This window comes from Vigna unguiculata, chromosome 11, assembly GCF_004118075.2.
Source record: "Vigna unguiculata cultivar IT97K-499-35 chromosome 11, ASM411807v1, whole genome shotgun sequence".
NCBI classification, from domain to species: domain Eukaryota; kingdom Viridiplantae; phylum Streptophyta; class Magnoliopsida; order Fabales; family Fabaceae; genus Vigna; species Vigna unguiculata.
In genome coordinates, this window is record NC_040289.1 from 35,025,368 (window position 1) to 35,047,678 (window position 22,311).

Sequence of the window (22,311 nt, forward strand, 5' to 3'; positions counted from 1 at the left end):
AAAAAATATGTACAGCGAAAAGAGACAATATTCTATATAATGATACAGATGTGTGTTATTTTTTTTATGATGAAAATAATAAAAATTTTATTACAATTATAAAAATTAAAATAAATTTTAAAATTTAATTATAGGTAATTTTTATTTATTTTGTAAGAAATTCTTTTATCATAAATAATTATTTTATTTTTAAATAGTGGTTAAAATTGATCAAATAAAAAAATATATTTAAATTTGGAAAAAAAGATGTAAAGGATAAAATTTTAAAAAATTCTTATTTAAAAAATAAAATGAAAAAGAAAATATACACACAAAAGAGACCTTTTATATAATGGTATAAATTTTTTGCATTATATCCTCTCTCTCTTTTTTCTCTTTATAATTCCTTAGGTTGCATTAAATATGAGTGTTATGGCAGTGATGGGAGTTAGTTTAGGGTGGATGCTGACATTTGATTTGTTTCTAGCAAAATATGTTACCCTAAGGTAGAATAATTGTTTTTTTCTTTTTCAACTTTCTCAAAACTTTCTATTAAGTAAAATAAAAATAACTTCTTGTTGAGATCGTTTATAACAGCGTTTTTTTCAAAAAATATTACTCCAATTAATAAATTATTTTTATTTTGACATATTTTTTTAATATTAATTGAGAAAATTTTTAATCACTAACAATTAATAATGAAGATTGAATTGTATAAGTGATTTTTTTTTGTTCATGTATACCCTTTTATCATTTTTTATTTATTTTTATATTCATTGACTAAATTTGTAGGTTCTGTTGTCCAATTAAATTGCTCATAAAAATTGAGAGTAATTTATGGGATAATTAGTAAAGACATGTGTGCATGTGTTCAATTTTTTATAATTATTATTATTATCAAAAGCATAAAGAGTAAATTATCTTTATATAATAATATAGATTATAATAGTATAATCATGATTTTCTAAATATATACATGTAGTATTTTCACTTATGTAAAGAATATAATTTGAAAAAATCATTTTTATAGTTTTACTATGATGGAAGGAACATGAAGTAATTATGGGTGACAAAGCAAAAACATTTCTTCAAATTGATGGGCCTGAAAGTAAGAGGCCCAGTCCAAGAAACAACATTTCCTTAATGTGATTCTTAAAGGAAGTTTTCCATGTACCCTATATAAACAACATCAAGAAATGAAAGTAACTAGTAAAGAGGTATAGTGTCTTGCCGTGGTTGAAAATGGCCGGCAAAGGTGGAGCGACTCCGGCGACGTATTCGCCATCTCCGACAGCCGATAGAAAGAAACCACCGTTTTTTAAGGAAGATTGGGTTCGGCCGGATGGCCGCGGTTTCCACCAGTGCAGACCTGCATGTAAGTTCCACTTGCTTCCAAATAGAACCATTCTGTCTCTCATTTCTCCATGCAATGACAATCTCAATATGTGCTTCTCCATTTTATTATTATTATTATGTATTTTGTTATCAAATGGAGGTTACTTTTTGTTTTCTTCTGGGAACTGTTAAGGTTTCCATACACGTTGTGTCTATAGTGATTTCTGACGCGGCCGAGCTGTTTGAATAAATGCCGTTTACGGATCACCATGGCGCTTTTGGGAGAATGGTGAACAGAGTAAAATTTTTTGAATAGGTTTACCTCATTCTTTTCAAATTGACAATGAATGTTCCAAGATGGCATGATTTCATTTGGTGAAGTGAAATGTAGAGAGCCAAGGGTGTTCCTGCAGACATCATTGAATCTAGAGTAAGATTATGGATGCATGCTGTCACTTGTACATGGCAAAGATTACCAGATGAATTTGTTAATTAGATTCATTTCTGACTACCAAAAACAGATGTATTTGGTCTCAGTTGTCCTGTGGTACCAGTTAGTTTTTTCTGGACAGTTGCCACCTTGAACCTCATGTCCCAATGGGACCTTTTGGTCCTCAAGATCTTCATCCTCTTATATGATTTTAACAGATGGGCATGTTCCAGAAGTTTCACTGTGTTAACTCTAAAAGTAGTATCCATCCAAACTAAAAAATTTCATCTCCTCCTGTCCCAGGAGTGCTGCCTACTCCCGTGCCTTGGATTGTGGTATCTGTTCATTGGTGTTGCTCCATTGGTCGTGGATTAGGACTTGAACAACCATTTGCAATTGATCCAGGGTATTGACTTGAACAACCATTTGCAATTGATACAGGGTATTGATAGCGGTGGTTCTGTTCCAAACACCTTGATCCAGTCCAGCCACTAGGATAACATCTGTAGTACCTGCTTCAGTCCAACCTGATATTGATAATATATGGCATGGAAAAGGGATGGGGATTGAGATTTAGATTCTTCATGTTGTAGATTGTGCTGTTAGGACTGGATAAATTGCTTAACTCAACCCTCTGAGCTGGCTAAGGTGAGGGATGTGTATTGCTTAATAAGCTCTTATCAAATACTATTTCTAATCAACATGGGGTTTAGTTTTTTCCAAATACGCACCTTCACATCCTACACTTGGTGCATGGATAATATGGCAAACGGGATAACGATGGATGTAGAATATGATACTGTGCTAAAAGAACTTTGTATTGTAAATGAACACATTTTTGATTCATCAATAGAGTTTATTTACACAATGAGGTACATCGATGCAAATGAAGTAACGCAACTCTAACTGTCATTAAAACTGATAACTAATCATCTAACAGAAGACTAAATAACTTCGGATCATTGAAATCAACAGTAAGAAAGAATCACTTATATTTATTGCTATGTTGATTAGTTGACCTGGTATTTTAATAAGAACATTGATATTTTGCGACTTGTAGTTTTCAGGACTGGTGCTGTGAATGCAGCATCTGGATCTGCATATGCTGAGTTTGGAAATACCAAGGTCATTGTATCTGTGTGAGTGGCTCTTTGTCTTAAAAATGTCAGTTAGCTTGTTGAGTTTTTTTTTTTTTTTTTTTTTTTTTTTCTGACTTTGTTGTTTGTTATGCTCTCACTAATGTGGGTATTTTATTTGTAATTTTTAATATAGATTTGGGCCAAGAGAGAGCAAGAAGGCAATGATGTACAGTGATATAGGGCGTTTGAATTGCAATGTCAGCTTTACAACGTTTGCAACTCCAGTACGAGGGCAGGTATATTAAAGGCTGAGTAACTTTTTCTGTTTCCTCCATCTTCATGGCTATTTGAAGTGACTTCTAATATGTTAAATCTCACTAAGCTAGGGTTCAGACCACAAAGAGTACACTGCGATGCTTAATAAAGCTTTAGAAGGTGCAATAATACTGGAAAGTTTCCCCAAGACAACTGTGGATGTTTTTGCATTGGTGCTAGAATCTAGCGGCAGTAAGTATTATACTATTTCATATTTATTTTCAATCTAATTTGTAATGATATTTTTTTATGGTTGTAAATTTACAGATAAAAATTGTGCTGGACATAGATATACTGAAAAACATTATTAAATAAAACTAATGTATATTTTTCTTCTCATCTAACCTTGCTGTTATTTAATGATTGCTTTGTGTCAACCTATTTTTCTTCTCTTGTATAACTGTGAAGGGGTATTTGGCTTTAACACATTTGTTTTAGTTAACCATTAGGTGTGGTTCAATTGACAATGTATATGAATAAATTTACCTGCAATGCATGGGTTTGAATCTCATGGACAGAATTTGTGATCAAGACCACACCACCAGGTGCTTGACTGAGAATTATTCACACACTATTGGGGGTGGAAAAGCTTGTCAGAGAATGAAGAATGTAGTTTCTTTAAGTTCGGCTATTTTTAGAGTTTTTGTGGCAAGAGATGTCAGCTGGAGCTTCTGTTGTCTGAGGCTTTTGTTGCTCATGATGAGAATTGATTCCACGTAGCAAGGATTAATAATTCAAGAATTCTTTGATAAAGGTTTCCAAATGCACAAAGAACAATGTTGTCAATAGCAGATTGCAGAAAGCCAAAATATGCCATACTATATACCACACGTAAGATAGAATGAGTAAGATGGGCAATAAACTAGAGGAAGAAAAACATGAAAAAATTGGAAAGATCAAAACTCTATGAAACGAGGGAGCGTGAAAAAATGAAAGAGGAATGAATCAAAGGAAAAACAATCCAAGTGAAAAGAAACAGGCAAAGATTGAGAATGAAAAAAAAGAACAGAGGAATACAACAGTTACCTGAAGTCCTGGAGATTGTAGGAGGGCGTGAATAGAGGAGTGACTACTTCCCCCTTCTTACTTTATCAGTCATTACTTGGCCCTTACGTTAACTGAAGTTGTGACTTTTAAGTAGAACACAAATGTCATTTATGTAAGCCACAATATTTTATAGGTTTTGAGTGGGATAAAAGACGTGCCCTGGATGAGTTTAATACTTGCAGATTTCAAGTGTAGCGAAAAAGTCTGGTGTCCTAGAAGACTTTATCATGTGTAAGACTTCATTTTTTGGTATTTGTGGAGTAAATACCCAGCAACTCTTATCAGATCTGTGCCCCGATGCTGCAACTGTAAGACGCCTTTTGGCTGTCACGACCTTTCTTGCGGGTGGTAGCGATGCAGTAGTGGATCAGCTGTTATTTGCAAGGCAATAATATTGCCTCATTTATATTATGGCCATAGTGACAACACTGACAAGCACAAGGAACGTATGATTTTTTCGTAATTTAGCAGTTTTTATGAAATAGTCATTTGTAGTAATCTGATTTTGTATGAATTTGTTTCAGATGTAGTATTATGCCTTTGGATTTTAGAATTGTAGGAGTAATGATGAATGATCCTATTTAAAGTTTGGAACAGTCAGAGATGCAATATAATTCTAATATTTTCTCAAAATCATTTAGTTTCTAGCAGGTAATAATATTATTGAACATGTTGCAGGTGATCTCCCAGTTGTCATATCCTGTGCTAGCCTTGCCCTGGCGGATGCTGGAATAATGATGTATGATCTTGTTGCCTCGGTTTCTGTGGTATGAATCTTGATCACATATTGTCACTAATATGTACTTGTCTTGTAGTGCGGATAATCTTTTTTCTCCCATTTCAAACCTTATCTTGAATTTCTTATTATAAAATCACATAATTCAATATTCTCTTACAATTTCAGACACTGTTCCTGCCTCACATTTTGTGCTTTATTAATTTACATCTTAATGTAAGAGTTTTGTCTTCTGTAGCCTAAAAATAAGTTTTTAAACAATTTTTTTTTTTGTTTATTCCAACTATCTTTCTGTGGATACCAAAAAAGTCTATGGCATATAATTGCATGCCAGCGGGCGTACAATTTTTCTGGAACCATGTTCATCTTCACAAAACTCATTATGATAAAATGAGATCATCATTATGAAGGTTAATGACATTTAACCAATTAGGAGTGCTATAAATTGTTCCTTCATGATGTGATTATCTTGCTGCTGAGAGTCTAATAATTATTTTTGCTAATTGTTGTAGTCAAGCTTTAGTAAGAACCTTATCATTGATCCTATTCTGGAGGAGGAAAACTCCCAAGATGGTAGCTTAATGATTACATGCATGCCTTCTCGCTATGAAATCACCCAACTCACCGTTACCGGGGAATGGTCTTCCCCGAAGATCAACGAGGTTTGCCTATTTTCAAGTTTTTGTAATATTTTTATGTAAATGCGTATTTTGAACTCGTGAATTTATGTCTTGATATCTATTGTTCCAAATTGGTCACTCTCAGTTACATTTTGGGTTCCCACATGCAGGGAATGCAGCTGTGCTTGGATGCTTGTGCAAAGCTAGCGAAGATTATGAGATCATGTTTGAAAGAAGCTGCTTCGGATTCCAGGGAGTAAAATGGCAGTTCTATATTAATACAAATCACGATGTGCTTTTAATTTTTTCTTATATTGAGTGATAATTTTGTGTTGGAGGTAGTAGAGAGAGGTGCTGTGCATATCCTGAAAATTTTGTGCTCATGAGCTTGTCAAAGATAAGGTGAAAATTATTGTTATAGCAACAGCTATATGATGAAACATTGTTTCATGAGTCAATTCAATCTTCCTCTGAATTAGGAAATTCTCAGTTATTGGCCCGCCAATTTTTTTATGACCCTCTCAAAAAAACGAGAAAAACATCAAACAAATAAATAAACTGTATGCGCATGTCACCCAAATATTCATTTCAACTAGTATCGTAATTTTTTTTTCCCATTTTTTTTATCCTCTGAATGGATTTAGTTACAGGTTTTCTCTTCTGTTCTGTCTCAAACCACCAAATTGTACAGCTTAAAAAGTGAAGACAACAATGGAAGGTAAGGAGAATTAAAGGTGTTACAAAAATATTAATTTAACTGAATTAATTGCATGAAAAGTGAACTACATTGGAGATGTATTTTGCAAGGGAAATAGTTAATTTGAATTGTACCAAATTATTTTCTACTGATATTGAAAGACAGAATTTTAACTTCATACAAAAAACAGTTTTCAGAGTTGTTAAATCAAAATGATTGAGTATTTGTAATAAGATCAAGGTAAAATTAACTGAAAATGAAAAAAACTACGCTACAAATGTTTGATAAAATATTGAATTAAATGTTAATTTTAAGTAATGATACATTTTTAATAATTATAAATGTCTCTTAATTTATTTCAAATTTTTTACAATGTAAAATATTTTATGTAAAGTTAAAGTTAAAGAAATATTTGTATAACAAATATTCTTTAAAATAGTTATATTTTCTCAATAAAAAGATACTTCATTAAGAGATAAATAGGATTTTGAAAATTAGAGTTTTCTATATTATTTATAGGAGATAAAATAGTAAAGTACACGTTTTGTTTTGAAATTGAAATGAACTAAAACCTAATAATGAAACTACATAGTCAAACGTAAATGAAATAATTTAATTAAAATTTTATCAGTCAACTTCATTCATAATTTAAATAAGATGTTTTGTTCAGAGGTTGAAATTACTTTGGTGGGGCTAAAATGATTTTGGCTAGTTATTATTATATATACAAGGAAAACACTAATCTAATAGTATCTTTGCTCCTAACCACTCTTTGAAACGTTAATGAATTGTGACTAAAGCGATAAAGGATGTATGGTTTCTTCAATTTCTTAAAACATATGGTTTAGTATTTCACAGTTGATAAAATTTATTAAGTTGGACAGTATAAAATGACATGTTTTGTGTAAACATGTAAACTATGTGTCACAAACTCATCCTCATCAGTGAAAGAAAAAAAAAAAAAAAAAAAAAACTCATTCTAGATTCTTAAATCCTTGGATGCTTCTACACCATACACACTCTGCACATGTTCATTTCATATCATTTGGAAGGTACACTCAATTATACTTCTTCATTTAAAGCTTACACAAGGGCTGTCAACCCTTTATATATATATATATATATATATGTGTGTGTGTGTGTGCCTTTTCTGCAATATATAATTTACTTGGTTCTTCCTTTTTCATCATTTTCTACTATGACAGAAAATTTTCATATTATTCAATAAAACTTGTTAATTCTAACTTGTAAAGAAAATTATGCAGACATGTGAAGAATTGGGTAGTATAGTAACAAAATTTTGTTTTTAATTGTGCTTTTTTCAACCTTAAATGTTTGGTCAAGAAAGATATTCATGTGATAACGAGTTATTATTCATGTTTCTCTTCTGGAATACTGACATGGGATATAAACGATACAAATTTAAAATTAAAAAAAAAAAAATTATTTTTAATCTAAATTCAAATAATATATGTAAAGATAAAGATAGATGAAAATAGGTTATATAATGAAAAGAATTTTAAGTTATTCATTTATATATTATAAATTTTTCTTTTCACCTATTTATATGTTCAAGTTAATTTAAGTTTAATTCAACGGTATGATAAAATTTATATCTCTATAAATTTTTAGTCGGTGAAATTACTATTACAATCAAATATTTCATTAAAAAAATAATTTTAATAACAAAAAATTATTAATTGTTGACGAATTTATAATAATTTTTTATTACTAAAATAGTCAATATTATAATAAAAAATTATAATTAACTATTACTCTTTAATTAATTATAATTTTTTATTCAATCGTAATTATTTTAATAATTAATAATATTTTATTCTATAAATTAATATTTAAATTATCACTATATAACTAATAATATTTAAAAAATTATTATTATTATTAAGAGTTTCTTATAATAAATCCTGAATCATTTAAAAATATTTTTAATCTTTTGGGATTTAAGAAAAAAATCATAACAAAATCCCCATTAACTAAAACATATAATACATAATATATGCAATTATCTTGACATATTGCAAACTGGTGTTGGTTACTAAATTTGATAAAGTCTATGGGAATAGTGATTAATGATGAGTGTGTTGTCCACACCATGTTGTTCTTATTTACGTGTGATTTCTGCAGGCATCACTTGGCTTTATGGGTTCTTGTGATGGATAAGTTTTGCTTGTCCAGAACAAAAATAAAAAATAAAATTACAAGATTTAAACAACATGAAGTGTGTTTGTGGTTACTTGTGACTCTGTCTCTTTCAATGGGGGCACTGTGTTTGTGGTTGATGCTACTTCCTTGTCATATCTACACCAATATACTAACATACTAATAACAGACATAAACTAATTTACTACAACTATTTTACTTCATTCAGTGTTCATATTAACTTTTAAACTTACTTAATTAACTAAACCAGGGTACGGTATTAACACAAATCTCAAGCTAAACCCATAAGCAATCTTTTACTTAAACCATGTATAAGTTAAACAAATCCACGTATGCTAAAGAAAAACTTTCAAAATAATATAAAAATTCATTATTCTTTTGTAAATAAATTGTATAGAAGTTCCGAGACCAAAATTTATATCATATATATATATATATATATATATATATATATATATATATATATATATATTAAAATCTTATTATTTACACCAAATGCAATATACTTGAGAGATATAAGTGAAGGCACTTAATGGAATTTTTTTTGGTAATAGTATATATTTGTTAGCAAATCATGTTTACCAACACATAGAAATTTATCTGGAAAAAGATTGTCCATAAAGATTATTGATAAATGCAAATATCAATCGATAATCATTGATAATGTTAAAATTGTCGATAAAATACGTGAAAAGGTCTTTTCCTTCTTTCTCTTTTGTTTTGTTTATTATTTTTATTTGTATATTCATTTGACCTATAACCATGCTACCATGGGTCTCATCCTTTTTCTATTTTGTTAATATGTTCTAACATATTTGTTTTCATCTTCTTCCACTTTCTCTACCTCCACTTACAATCCTCACCCATCATCGATGTCATTGGTGTGTTATCGACAAGCCTCTATGTCAACCACCATCCTCTATGTCACCCGCCAACGTATCCAATCAACTCCTCATCATTTCTTCTTCTTTTCTTCTCTTCTCTTTCTTCTCATCAGTCTCCTTGATATAACATCAAATCCACTAGATTGGACAAAAAAATTGTCGTTAAAAATATTGACAAAAGTATTTGTCAGTAACTATTATGATAAGTTATTAACAGAATAAAATCATCAGTAACTATAATGGTAAGGTACCGACGAAATTTTTCACAAATTTTATAAATTTAGTATCTTTTATAGAAAAATTACCGATAAATTTAAATGTTAAATCTATCGACAACATTCATCAATAAATAGATTTTACCGATGGATTATACACAACGGGTGATATCCTGTAGGGTAATTTTAATTTAAAAACTTAATTTTATGGTCATTAAATTTTGTCCTATGTTATTTTGTTTTATTATTATTTTCAAAATTTAAGATAATTTATTTATATTATTATCTTTTATCTCATTTATAATTAATTTATACATATGTTTTATCAATTTTTAAAATATTTATTAGAGTTAAGAAAATTTATTGTGTTTTTTAAAATTGTTTAAATAGATTTAAACTATATTTAAAATAAAATATTATTTAAAGAATGACTTTATATGTTCGCTTACATATAAACATTGCTGAATTGAAGAATTTTTAATATAACGATTGACTTTTAAATTAGTGATTAGTGATGATAAACAAAAAGGCATAAAGAAAAAGCGTTGATAATTTCAAGAAACATATAAAATATAAATATGTGTAGTTTAAAGTCGTAATTTCTTCATAATAATTATTTAAAATTTTAATAACATTGTTTTCATATCAATTTCCCATGAGATGATTTAGATAATTTAAATAGCCTAAGAAAAAAATAAATAATATTGTACATATATAAATAGATTTCGTTTACACATAACTAAAGAAAGATTTTTCATAAAGGTATGCATAAATAAACAAAGATGATTTATAAATATTAATCTAAGGAGGAAGAAAATAAAACTATAAGTTAACATAAATAAACAGAGTTTTTACCCAGAAATAAGAATATGTATATTACTTAAAGTAAACTTATTTAATAGAGTATAAAAAATAAAAAATATTCTTTATAAATAAGATCTGCATATTAATTAAATAAGGGTACAAATATTACAATTTACGTAAACTAAATTAATTTATAACTTGTTTAAGTAAGATTTTTAACCTTTACAAATAGTTTCTTTATAAACAAGAATACACAGTATCTTAAAAAGTAAACACGGTGATTGAAACAAAATTATTTAATCACAATAAATAAGAATCTCACACAAATAAGGAAACTATTTTATAAATAAAAATATAATTATCTATTTTCACAGTATTCATATATATAATAAATTACTTCCAAAAACAAGATGATTAGGAAAAACACTCTAAGTGTCTTAAGTTTACATAAAAATAACATTATCAGAAAATAATGTGCTGGGAAATCATTTTTCACAAAAGTTTTATAAAAACATTCTTATGGGAAATTGATAATATAACTTTCCCAAGTTATAATAACAAAATTTAATGAAAAAAATAAACGCTACTCTTATTAATAAAACATTTAACAATTTTATAAAACTTAAATTATTTTAAATAAATCATAAAAAATAGTTATAGAAATCATAATCCTTCGAATCTATGATTCCGACAAAATCAAGATTAGTGGATATGAATTCTTTTTAGATACAACTAAATTATAATTGACTTACAGCAAACAAAAATCACGTTTTTCTTAAATACATAAGAAGTATTATTACTATTTCCTCATTATTATTATCAGCAATGTGTAGAACAACGTTGTGGTAACTAATAAGATCGAAAAAAAAAACTACAAGTTACAACACACCGACAACCACTTTGTTCCGATAATTACGTGGAACAGTGTCGTAAAAGAAATTGCTGTCAAGTGTCCCACATCGTTTTTCATGTCCTTTCCTTATTGAATTATTAATCATTTTAACTTTCGACACCTTATCTTAAATTGCTCAATTTTGTATATGCATGTTGTTACTGTATCCTTATGGTTTTGAATGGTAGATGTATCATATAATAATGAGTTGAGAAAAAGTGAGAAGAAAATGACACATGTTAAGGTTCCCTAAAAACGTATCTAACGTAGTCAACTTCACACGTTGAACAAAGCAATTGTCATCTTTTCCTCTCTGTCTCCAGCCAGATACCTTACTTGGTTCAACTTTCACACACCTCTCTCTCTCTGCCTCACTCTCATCCATGCCTACACGCTTTTCAAACACTACTTTTTCTCCCTATTCATTTCTCTTTCTTGTGTTTCTGTGACTGAGTTTTTTTTTTTCTTTTGCATTCAAGTCATTTTCTTTCTATTTGCATAGGCTCTTCCGTCTTCAACTCTTTTAAATTCACCATTTGGGTTGTCAAATACGGTTTTGTCTTTCGTTTTGGCTGTACATGATCACCCATTTTTTATGTAACGTCTTCTCTCATTTTGCAATCAATCCTCTCACATTTCTGTGTTTGTGTCAGATGCTAATGGTGAAACAAGGGTTGGAACGGAGAAGAGATTGTTGCTAGAGGTGTAAATTGACGAATTTGTTGGTTTTATTATGTGACATGGCTTCGCTTGCAGCAGAGTCAAATGCTTTGGAATTTGTGTCACTTTAATTCTCTGTCAATTTGAATAGCTGTAAGCAGCTAAACTTTCACAAAAAGTGCTTTTTTATTCACACAATCCGTGACTCTATATGGTTTAATTTATCCATATCCTATTTCTAAAAGTTCCATCTTTTGGCCACTATTGTTTCAGTGGTTGATTTCTATACTTTTGGTTCCTTCTTTAACTCTTACTTTTCATAAGAATACAAGCACAGATGATATAGATTTTGGGTTTTGATAACTGCAATTTATCTAAGTTTCAAGGTTATTATTCAGAGATGCTATGACATAAGGAACTTTTGTTCTCAATTGGATAGCTTCATCTCCAAGTTTCATGTATATTTTATTTCATTGTTTCGCAAAAAGTCCTGGTTCCAACAAACATGGATTGGTCCAACAAACATTGATTCAACCAGTGATATTCATACATACATACATATTGTTGATTGAGAGAAACTGAAACTTGTGGAAAGTCAGAATGGCTTCTGATTGTTCAAGATTTGTAAGGTGAGTCTCCTTCCTATTGTACCTTTCAAGTTCTAACTTACTATGCACTCTTTCCTCAGATTGTGTAACTTCTCATAATCTATACTATTAGCCTCTAATGTAAAGTTTCACTTTACAGATTTCAAGATGACCCTGAATTGGTGAAATTGCCGACAGCAAAAAGTGGCAAGGGAATCAGGAGCAATGGAACGCGATTAGCTGAGATAAGGGGTAAAAAGGGTCTGAAGGAAACAAGGAAGTTCTTGAAGGCTAGAGTATTGTCAAGAGTATTCTCAGAGGATTATGAGAGAGTTAGAAAAAAAACACTATTAGATCCCCGGGGACAAACCATTCACCGGTGGAACAAAATTTTCTTGGTAGCATGTCTGGTTTCTTTGTTTGTGGACCCTCTTTTCTTTTATTTGCCACTAGTTCGAGATGAAGTGTGCATTGATATTGGAACAGCACTTGAAGTTTTCCTCACAATGATAAGATCAATGGCAGATGTGTTTTACATGATTCAGATTCTCATGAAGTTTCGAACAGCTTATGTTGCTCCTTCTTCTCGGGTATTTGGGAGGGGAGAACTTGTCATAGACACTACCAAGATAGCTACTAGGTATCTCAGAAAGGGTTTTGGTCTAGACTTCATTGCTGCATTGCCTCTTCCTCAGGTAAATTACTATACTTTTCCTTTATCTTGATCAAAGCCAAGGTGTTTCTTTGACTTGGTAGGTAAAATTGTCACAGGTGTTAATTTGGATTGTGATCCCCAATCTCGGAGGTTCAACCATGGCAAACACAAAGAATGTGCTTCGCTTTATCATCATTTTCCAATATTTACCAAGGCTGTTTCTGATTTTTCCACTTTCATCCCAAATTGTAAAAGCTACAGGGGTTGTGACAGAAACAGCATGGGCTGGGGCTGTTTACAACTTGGTTCTGTACATGTTGGCTAGCCATGTGAGTATATTGAAACTTAACTAAGCTAAAATTTGAGCACATATATGATTATGACATGAATGATATGAATAAAGAAAATGTAGCATGCTTCACTAATACTGATTTTTTGGTTGAAGGTTTTAGGAGCTAGCTGGTACCTTCTATCAATTGAAAGACAAGAAGCCTGCTGGAGGAGTGTCTGTGATATGGAGCAATCTTGCGAATATGGATTCTTTGACTGCAAAAGGGTTGAAGACTCCTTCAGAGTCTCCTGGTTTATTGCAAGTAATATCACAGTTTTATGCTCACCAAAGGCTAACTTCTATCAGTTTGGTATATACGGTGATGCTGTGACATCCCAAGTTACCACCTCATCATTCTTTCACAAGTACTTCTTTTGTCTTTGGTGGGGCCTAAGGAATCTAAGGTAACTCTTATTTGGAAGGATATATGGGTAACTAAATGCAGAGACCTGTAACAAATCAAAGTTGGAATTTCTAGCCTTAAGCATTTAAGCATACGCTTCAAAAGCGTTTTATCTTTTATCCCTTCAGCATTAATAGTTCGTGATATTTCGTGCAGTTCATTGGGACAAGGTCTTCTTACTAGCACCTTTGTTGGAGAAATAATGTTTGCCATTGTTGTTGCAACCCTTGGACTCGTTCTTTTTGCATTGCTTATTGGTAATATGCAGGTAAGTGTCTATCAATTATCTCTCTTAGCATATTGCTGCTTTAATTTGCATATTTCAGCCATTAATTTCTCTTCTAATGTCTTCATAATGACAAAACAATGCCTCAACATAGGACCACAATCTGCTTCCTATCATCCAAACTCATTGTTAATAACTTGGAGGGTATATGACCAGTTTGTGCTTCAAACATTTTGCTCTGAATTCTCATTTTTTTTCATGCTTCAAACATCTTTTTCATCCATTGTCCTATACCAGCTAGTACTACAAGAAGCAAAACTTGTTTGATGTATGCCTGATTCTCCATAGCCTCTTCTGTTATAGAGATTGAGCCTAAAATCAACCTCAAAACTGTTATACTTTTAGTTAGCCTTATAGCAGTGAAATGTAAGAAAATACTTGAACCTGAATGAACTTTGTTCTTGATAAATTATATTTGGCAGACATATCTCCAATCAACAACTGTTCGCTTAGAAGAGTGGAGGGTGAGGAGAACTGATACAGAACAATGGATGCATCACAGGCAGCTACCCCCAGAACTTAGACAATCTGTGCGCAAATATAACCAATATAAATGGTTGGCCACACGAGGGGTAGACGAAGAAGCTCTTCTCAAAGGACTTCCTGCTGATCTTCGAAGAGACATCAAACGTCACCTTTGTCTCGAATTAGTTCGACGAGTAAGCTACTCACTCATCAAAGTTTATATCAGAAAAAAGTTTTGACACCGGTTATTTTGAACAAACACTCACATTTCAGTCATATTCTTTTCATGTATAGCAAGAAAACAAGTTTGGAACTTGATACCCTGTATAAGAACCATTTGAACCAACAAGTTGATAACACTTCATTACTTACTTTAACATGAATCTTGGAATAACCTCTTTTACTTAAAACATGTTTGTTGTTGATGTTGATGATGATGATGACGATGTTTAACGTAGGTGCCATTGTTCGATCAAATGGACGAGAGAATGCTTGACGCGATATGCGAGAGGCTGAAGCCGGCGCTGTGCACGGAGAACACGTACCTAGTTCGCGAGGGCGATCCCGTGAACGAAACTCTCTTCATAATCAGAGGCCATCTCGATTCTTACACCACCAACGGAGGGCGCACCGGTTTCTTCAACTCGTGCCGCATCGGGCCCGGCGATTTCTGCGGCGAGGAGCTGCTGACATGGGCTCTGGGCCCACGGCCCAGCTTCATCCTCCCCTCCTCCACTCGAACCGTGAAGGCCATCTCCGAAGTGGAGGCCTTCGCCCTCATAGCCGAAGATCTCAAGTTCGTGGCGTCACAGTTCAGAAGACTACACAGCAAACAACTCAGACACAAGTTCAGGTTGGAGAGATGATGATGATGTATGATTTGATGAGTTTGATGTTGATATATTAACGTACATTTATGATTTAGGTTTTACTCGCACCAGTGGAGAACGTGGGCTGCGTGTTTCATACAAGCTGCATGGAGACGCTATAAGAAGCGAAAGGAAGCTGCAGAAGTGAGAGCTTTGAGCTACTTCGTTGAGTCGAAGAGTGAGAGTGAGACCGTAGGGTTGGTCGTGTACGGTACGAGGATGACTAGGAAGAGTAGTGTGCATTCGGATGAAGTTGTGAACTCTTTGCAGAAGCCAGAAGAACCAGATTTTTCTGTTGGTGGTGAGTGATGAGTTTGTTGGATTGTTGTATACCCTATAAAGGGTTATTCTTTTATTGGTTATTGATGTAAGTTAGGATATAGAATTTCTTGTATGGTGCTGAGATAATTGTTCATAATGTATATCTTTTTCAAAATTTAATTTTAAAGAACACAAGAATGATGGGGTAAATAGGTTCTCAACACAAGACAGACCGTCAATTTGGCTCGTGGTCCTGACGCATACAAGTTAAAGTCAAAAAGCATTTAAAGGACAAATAAAAAGCGCACATAAAAATAGTCTATATGAGCTAAATAGCAAGTTCCATGACACAAGGTCAACCCTCGGACTAGGACCAACACATATATCGGTCTCATTCAGTTGGTATTAGGTCAAGATATAGGATTGGGTCAGAACCAAACTAGATACTTCGGGTTAAGTTTAGGGTAAGCCAAAGTTAATAAAGTTCGAATAGAGTAAGATAAATTTGATGAAAAGTTGAGTGGATCAAAATTAAAGATTGAGTTGAGTCGATCTAGGTTAAAAGTTAAGTCGAGTCAATTTAGATCGAAATTAAATTTGAGTTAATCGAGTTGAAGAATTAAGTTGAATTTACTCAAATTAAAAATCAAGTTTAGTCAGTTCAAGTTAAGAACAAGGATTTTGGAAGGCCTAAAACAAATTTAAAAACAATACATTTTTATTTATTAATAAAATATTTAATGTATCATGATTTATTTAAAATTTATTGAGTTTTGTGAGGCATTTTTTTTTTATAGAGATAGAAAATAATTAGTACTAAAAAAATTTAAGGCATTTTTTTTAAGGCTTAAAGCAATTATACTAAAGTGAAAATTTAAGACATTTATTTTTCTTCGAGGCCAAAAGTAAAGGTTTATATGCTTAGGCCTTGAGTCAACCTTGATTAAGAGATTCAGGTCGAAGGTCGAGTTGAATCGATAAAGATCAAAGGTTTAGACAAATCGACCCGCATCAAAAGTCGACTCGAGTTTGTTTGAGTCAAAAGTTGATCTAAGTTGGGTTTAGTGAAAAGTCAACCTAAGTCAATCTAAATTGAAAAATTGAGTCATCTCAACTTTTTGTCCAAGTCGACTTGATTTAACCTTTGGATGTTGGATTGACACATCTTAACCTTTGATCTAGGACAAATTAATTTAACTTTTGACACATTCACTTGACCCAACCTTCTACTTATACCAAAAATATTGTATTTAAAAATTAATTAAAGTATTTATAAATAAAGCCAAACTTACTTTGATCTTGATCTAACCCCACTTGAAGATAGAAGTTTCATACTCTTAGGTGAACCAATAAAATACAGACTAATTTAAAAATGGGTTAAAAATTAGTCTAGTCTATATACCATGATCAAACTTAGAGGGTTGTTTATAATATGGACTTAGATATGATCAGTTCAGAATTATGGTGGACTGTGTAAAACAAACAGTTTTTTTGCATTATAAAAATATGGTTTTTGGAGCACACTTCAGAAAACTAGTTTATGGAACAGTAAAAGTTAACTCATATATATGATTGTGGTCCACTATTGGTGGAAGACCTGTCACCTGACGCAAGAAGAAGCATAAACTTTTCAATTACAAAAATAATACTTTAATAATTACAACAATTATTTTCATGTTATATTATAATAATATAAATTGACAATTGATGAGTTAAATGAAATTTTGATCTCATTATGTATTTAAATGAAGTTGTCATTGTTATTTTAATTAATGGGCTGAAAATATGGGTTTGAGTAGGAAAATGATATTATGTTCTACAAAAAAAATAACAAAAAGAAAGGAAGTGCAAAAAGAAACTCCTAAACCATATACACCAAGGCCCACTCCTTAGTAATCACACGACAACTTTATTTCTAAATGTCAATAGATCAAATATAAATCAGTATTTACTATGGATAGTTATCGTTAGAATTGTTGTTCAATTATAATAATAATTATAAAGAGTAGTGATATTTTAACACACATTAAATTTATTAGACACATTATAGGAGTAAAATAATTATAAAAAAGAGAATTTTTTTATTTATAAAGGAAAAAAGGTAAAGAATAATAAAGGATAGTACCAAATGAGTATAAGAAAATTTTGTGTATCAAATTATCATTATTCAATTATAAAAATTGAGTGAAAGTTCAACTTCAAGTTATAATATTTATTTATTAATTAACTCTATGGTAATATAGATTGAAATTTGTTAATATTTTAATTAAATTACATAAAATTTTATATTATTTATTTATTTTTATTTATCTTTTAGTTATTTTGTTTACATATTGTTTCTATTTGTTAATGTATATATGGTAGATATTTCTAGTGAGAATTTTGTTAGGAATTTAAGATAAGTCTAAAAGTGAAAATGAGTACAAAGATTTTGTCTTGATTTTTCATATAGATTTTATCACAATTGCGTAGCCAATTTTCTGTGTCTCTTTACAAAAACTCTCACAAGTTGCCAACCACTAATGAAAATATATATAGTTTTAAATAATAAAAACTCAAAAACATTATAAAAATGAAGAATTATACTTTAAAAGTCATAAATTTTGACAAGTGATGAAGAGTATATAATTTTGAATAACAAAAGCTGAAAAGAGTATAAAAATGAAGAATTATACTTTAAAAAGTCATAAATGTTGACCGATTGTCTTTTGTTTGGATAAGCAACGGATCTTGCTTAGTTGAGAGTGCTTTAAATTATTCCCTTCGGATTTTGATGTCTCCTAGAAAATAGGAATGAACTATAGATGAAAGTGGTAATCATTTATTTATTTTTCTCTGCTATATTCTCCTTTTTTTTAGTTCAGATTTTTAATTAATTATTCTTTTATCGTTCTTTGTTGAACATTAAAAATATATTATATTAATATTTTAAATATCTTTTTAATATATTTTAAAATGTTAAAATTAGTGGTAAAAAACAGCACAAAAAAATTCAACCGTGAATTCAAATTTCCTTTTTGCTTTTGTTGATTTTGCAGTCTCTTTTACATACTGAAAAACGAATTCATGATGGTGTAATCCACCAGTAACACCTCACTCTCATATTTCAAACATTTTAGTCGAATCAAGAACATTTGCATCGATTTATAAAATGTGCTGCGACACATGAAAAAATGTATCAAACAGCGTGAAATACTCTTTCTGTGATTTTGAACAAGTTATGTGAAAAGGAAACACATTGCAGACAAGTTTTGACAGTTACTGCTACAAACAACCCTGCTTAATTAGGAGCCCTTTACTGTTTTTACACTTCCTCCTACAATCATACTTTATGTCTTATTGCTAAGATTTGAAAAATGTGCAACTAATTCTGCAAATTTTCTTTTCTTGTCCTTTCTGATTTGTTTCTTCTTTAACCATGAATATGAGTCTTATAGTCTCGTAATAGCATTGCTTGAACATGATATATTATCTTCGAGTCTGTGATAAGGTTTGTTGTGGTTGAGTTTTCTAACACTATGAATTCAAAAATTTTAAGTTGTTATTGATAACATTAATATCCAAAATGCTTTACATATTTATATATACAATAAGTTTAAAAGTTATTACACTCCCTTAATATTTGAAAATGATATTTCTATTAAACATCTCAAAGTGTTTCAAGATATAAGAAATAGGTTTTGATACAACTTTTTTTAAAAGAAAGAAAAGGACTCTGTCTTCTAAATTATCATTATCATTTGTTATCAGTTCCTAAGCTACTGACCTCGTATGTTATTATTTTTGTTCACGTATATGAATATCACATACAAAACAAGTAACACAAGATAAGCTAATGCATTTAAAAGAAGAAAGGAAATAATTAAATCATATTATAAAAGTTGTGAGAAATAATTTAAAATTTGTATGATTAAATCTCTGTTAGAGATATCATATATCTCCTGATTTTAGTTCTATTGATAGAGATATCATATATTTTATTCTATTTTATTATTACCAAATATTCTGTATTATGATGACATATTAGGTTTTACTTTTTCCCTTTATATCATGAAATCTTGTACTTTATATATTGAACAAGTTCTAATAGATCAATATGAACAGTAAAAAAGTTCTCTTTGAGTTACTTTTCATCAAACACGTCTTATGTATATTTTTCCTTCTAATGGCTTACAAAATATCTAACAATCTTTGTACACTTGACTTTTGTGTGACTTTTATTTTTGTTAGATACCTACATAGTCTTCATTTTTTTTTTCATCAACATTACTAAACTACTTTGTCATTGAACAATTTCTATAAAATCTAGCAAAAAAACTCAAATGGTTCATATTAATTAAAAACAACTATCCAAAATCAACCCATATAGCTCTATTCCAAAACCTCAATCACATTTTATCTTTATATAGCATGGCTCAAACAAAAGAATGCATCTAGACATTGTTTTCAAAAGACTAATGTATTGAATGGACTTGTGAAATTTTGCATTTGTCATGTTTGCTAATAAATCCTCCATTTGATCTTCCAGCACTCTAGACTATAATGTACCCAAATCAAACCATGACAAAGTTAACTTTACTAGCTCCCTAAGTATGATTCTCCTTTATATCATATTGTCTACTATGTGGAGCCTCCTTTGACTCACACCACCTAGATGTCCTACTCTATGTGAGTCAAACATTAGTTGAGTCCAGATTGTCTCACCCCTAAAGACCCTTTCAATACACTCAAACTCAACCTAGATTAACATTTTCTCTTGGAAATAACTAATTTGACAATTATAAAACACTAAATTTACACCAACAATCATACATTATCAATAATATTCCAATACAATCATAAATATAATTTGTGGCATGTGAAGAGTTAGTAAAATATCAACCACTACTAGTAGTAGAACTTACACAGAATTGTCAGTCGAAACTCGTTAATTGCCGTCCAACAATAGAAACTAATTTTAGTGCAATGTAAGGTATTTTCATCTAATTTTATATAATTTTCATTCCCATCTAACCATCGACCACAATTTGACCAAGTCATAAAACACATTTTTCATCAATCAATTAAGATCTAGATACTAGCCAAGTTTTAATTAGATTTTTCAATGATTCAAATCTCTCTAAGAATTAACCTTAATATAATATAAGGATAATAAGTACAATAACGGATGATTAACTTCCCTCACCTGTTTTAATATGAATTTAAACCAAAATTTTAGATTTTGGGAAATATAAATAAATAAAAATTTAAGACAATCGATTTTCGATTTTTTTATTAGTTTACTGTTATTTATTTTTTGACTGGGTTTTTAAGCATGCCTAACTCATGGTATTTAAAAAGTAACTTTATTATTTTTTCGAGACTTATTCTATGTTGAGTAATTTTACTCGAGTGAAATTATGAGTGACAAATTGAGAGAAGTTTGGGACTCCATTTTGTTTCTTTTATCAAAAGGTTACCCAAATAAAATGTAATTTATCTTTTATTTCAATTTTTTTCTTTTATTTATAAATAAGTTGCGTGGTCTTATAATTAAAAACTATTACACAAATTTGTTATGATAAATATAGGTGTTAAGTATATTTTTAGTCATTAAACTATCGTAAAATTAAAATTCATCTATATTTTAAGTTTTGATACATTTTTGTTCACAAATTTTAAAAATAAATATAATCCTTTTAATTCAATTACGTTAGTTTTTTGTGTGTTAGACATATTTTCTAGTTGAAATTGAAGTGAGAACGAGTCAAACAGTATAAACAATTAAAATCCTCAAATGCAAACATAAAATACGTTACACTTAAAAATAAGTAATGTAATTAGATTAAAATGACTATATTCATTTATTTTTAAAATTTATGAACCAAAATTATCAAAATTTTGAATAGAAGACAAATTCTAAATTCTCCTTAAAGTTCATAAATTAAAAACACAATTAACCCTACGTATAAATAAATATAGTGTAATTAATAACTGTTACAATGGTAAAACAACTATCAAAAAACACACTCTCTATGTTTTTAGCGGTTTAATTAAATTTAAATCTATAATAATATATTTAAATATCTTATAAAAAATAGATTTAAATGTGGTAATTGATTTTGTTCAATTTTTTATTGATTTTTAATTTGAAATTAGAGCGAAATTGTTTGGTTGAAGAAAAAAATCGAAAATGTAAAAAATAAATTATAATCCATTCTTTTTGCTTTATTGATTTCCAATTGCTTTTGTCAATTTAGTTCTAAAATCCTAGTTACAATTATGTAATGTCTAGATACTTAAACTTAATCTATTAAAACAATGTATACTAGTCAATTCGAAAAATCAATATCGTTCATTTTAATTCCTTAAATCTTGTGATACGTGAGTTGTTTTGGTACATATAAAGCATCGTAAGAATAAATACTTAACAAAATATGCAACCTTATCTTTTAGTTTTTATATTTAAAAAAGTATATTTTGGCTATTACACGTTATTAATTGAATCTATTTTATTTCCAAAAATGGTAAATAATAGAGATTAAAAGTACCATCTATATGATTTTAAAAAAATCAAAATATATGTGTTGATATTAAAAGA

At 30.1% G+C, this 22,311-nt stretch overlaps 2 protein-coding genes across 2 annotated transcripts; both read left to right on the forward strand.

Annotated features, from left to right (window-relative positions):
* Positions 1–1,166: 1,166 nt before the first annotated feature.
* LOC114168440 (exosome complex component RRP41-like) lies at positions 1,167–6,034 on the forward strand. The gene is made up of 7 exons (XM_028053253.1): positions 1,167–1,354; positions 2,805–2,883; positions 3,017–3,119; positions 3,210–3,330; positions 4,864–4,952; positions 5,434–5,583; positions 5,712–6,034. Exons 1-7 carry the CDS (start codon positions 1,222–1,224, stop codon positions 5,799–5,801), a joined length of 765 nt encoding a protein of 254 aa, XP_027909054.1. The 5' UTR covers positions 1,167–1,221; the 3' UTR covers positions 5,802–6,034.
* A 5,532-nt stretch (positions 6,035–11,566) lies between these two features.
* LOC114169006 (protein CNGC15b-like) lies at positions 11,567–15,931 on the forward strand. The gene is made up of 8 exons (XM_028054016.1): positions 11,567–12,503; positions 12,622–13,156; positions 13,233–13,445; positions 13,562–13,851; positions 14,007–14,118; positions 14,559–14,795; positions 15,060–15,454; positions 15,527–15,931. The coding sequence occupies exons 1-8, from the start codon at positions 12,475–12,477 to the stop codon at positions 15,777–15,779; spliced, it is 2,064 nt and encodes a 687-aa protein (XP_027909817.1). The 5' UTR covers positions 11,567–12,474; the 3' UTR covers positions 15,780–15,931.
* The last annotated feature ends 6,380 nt before the right edge of the window (positions 15,932–22,311 follow it).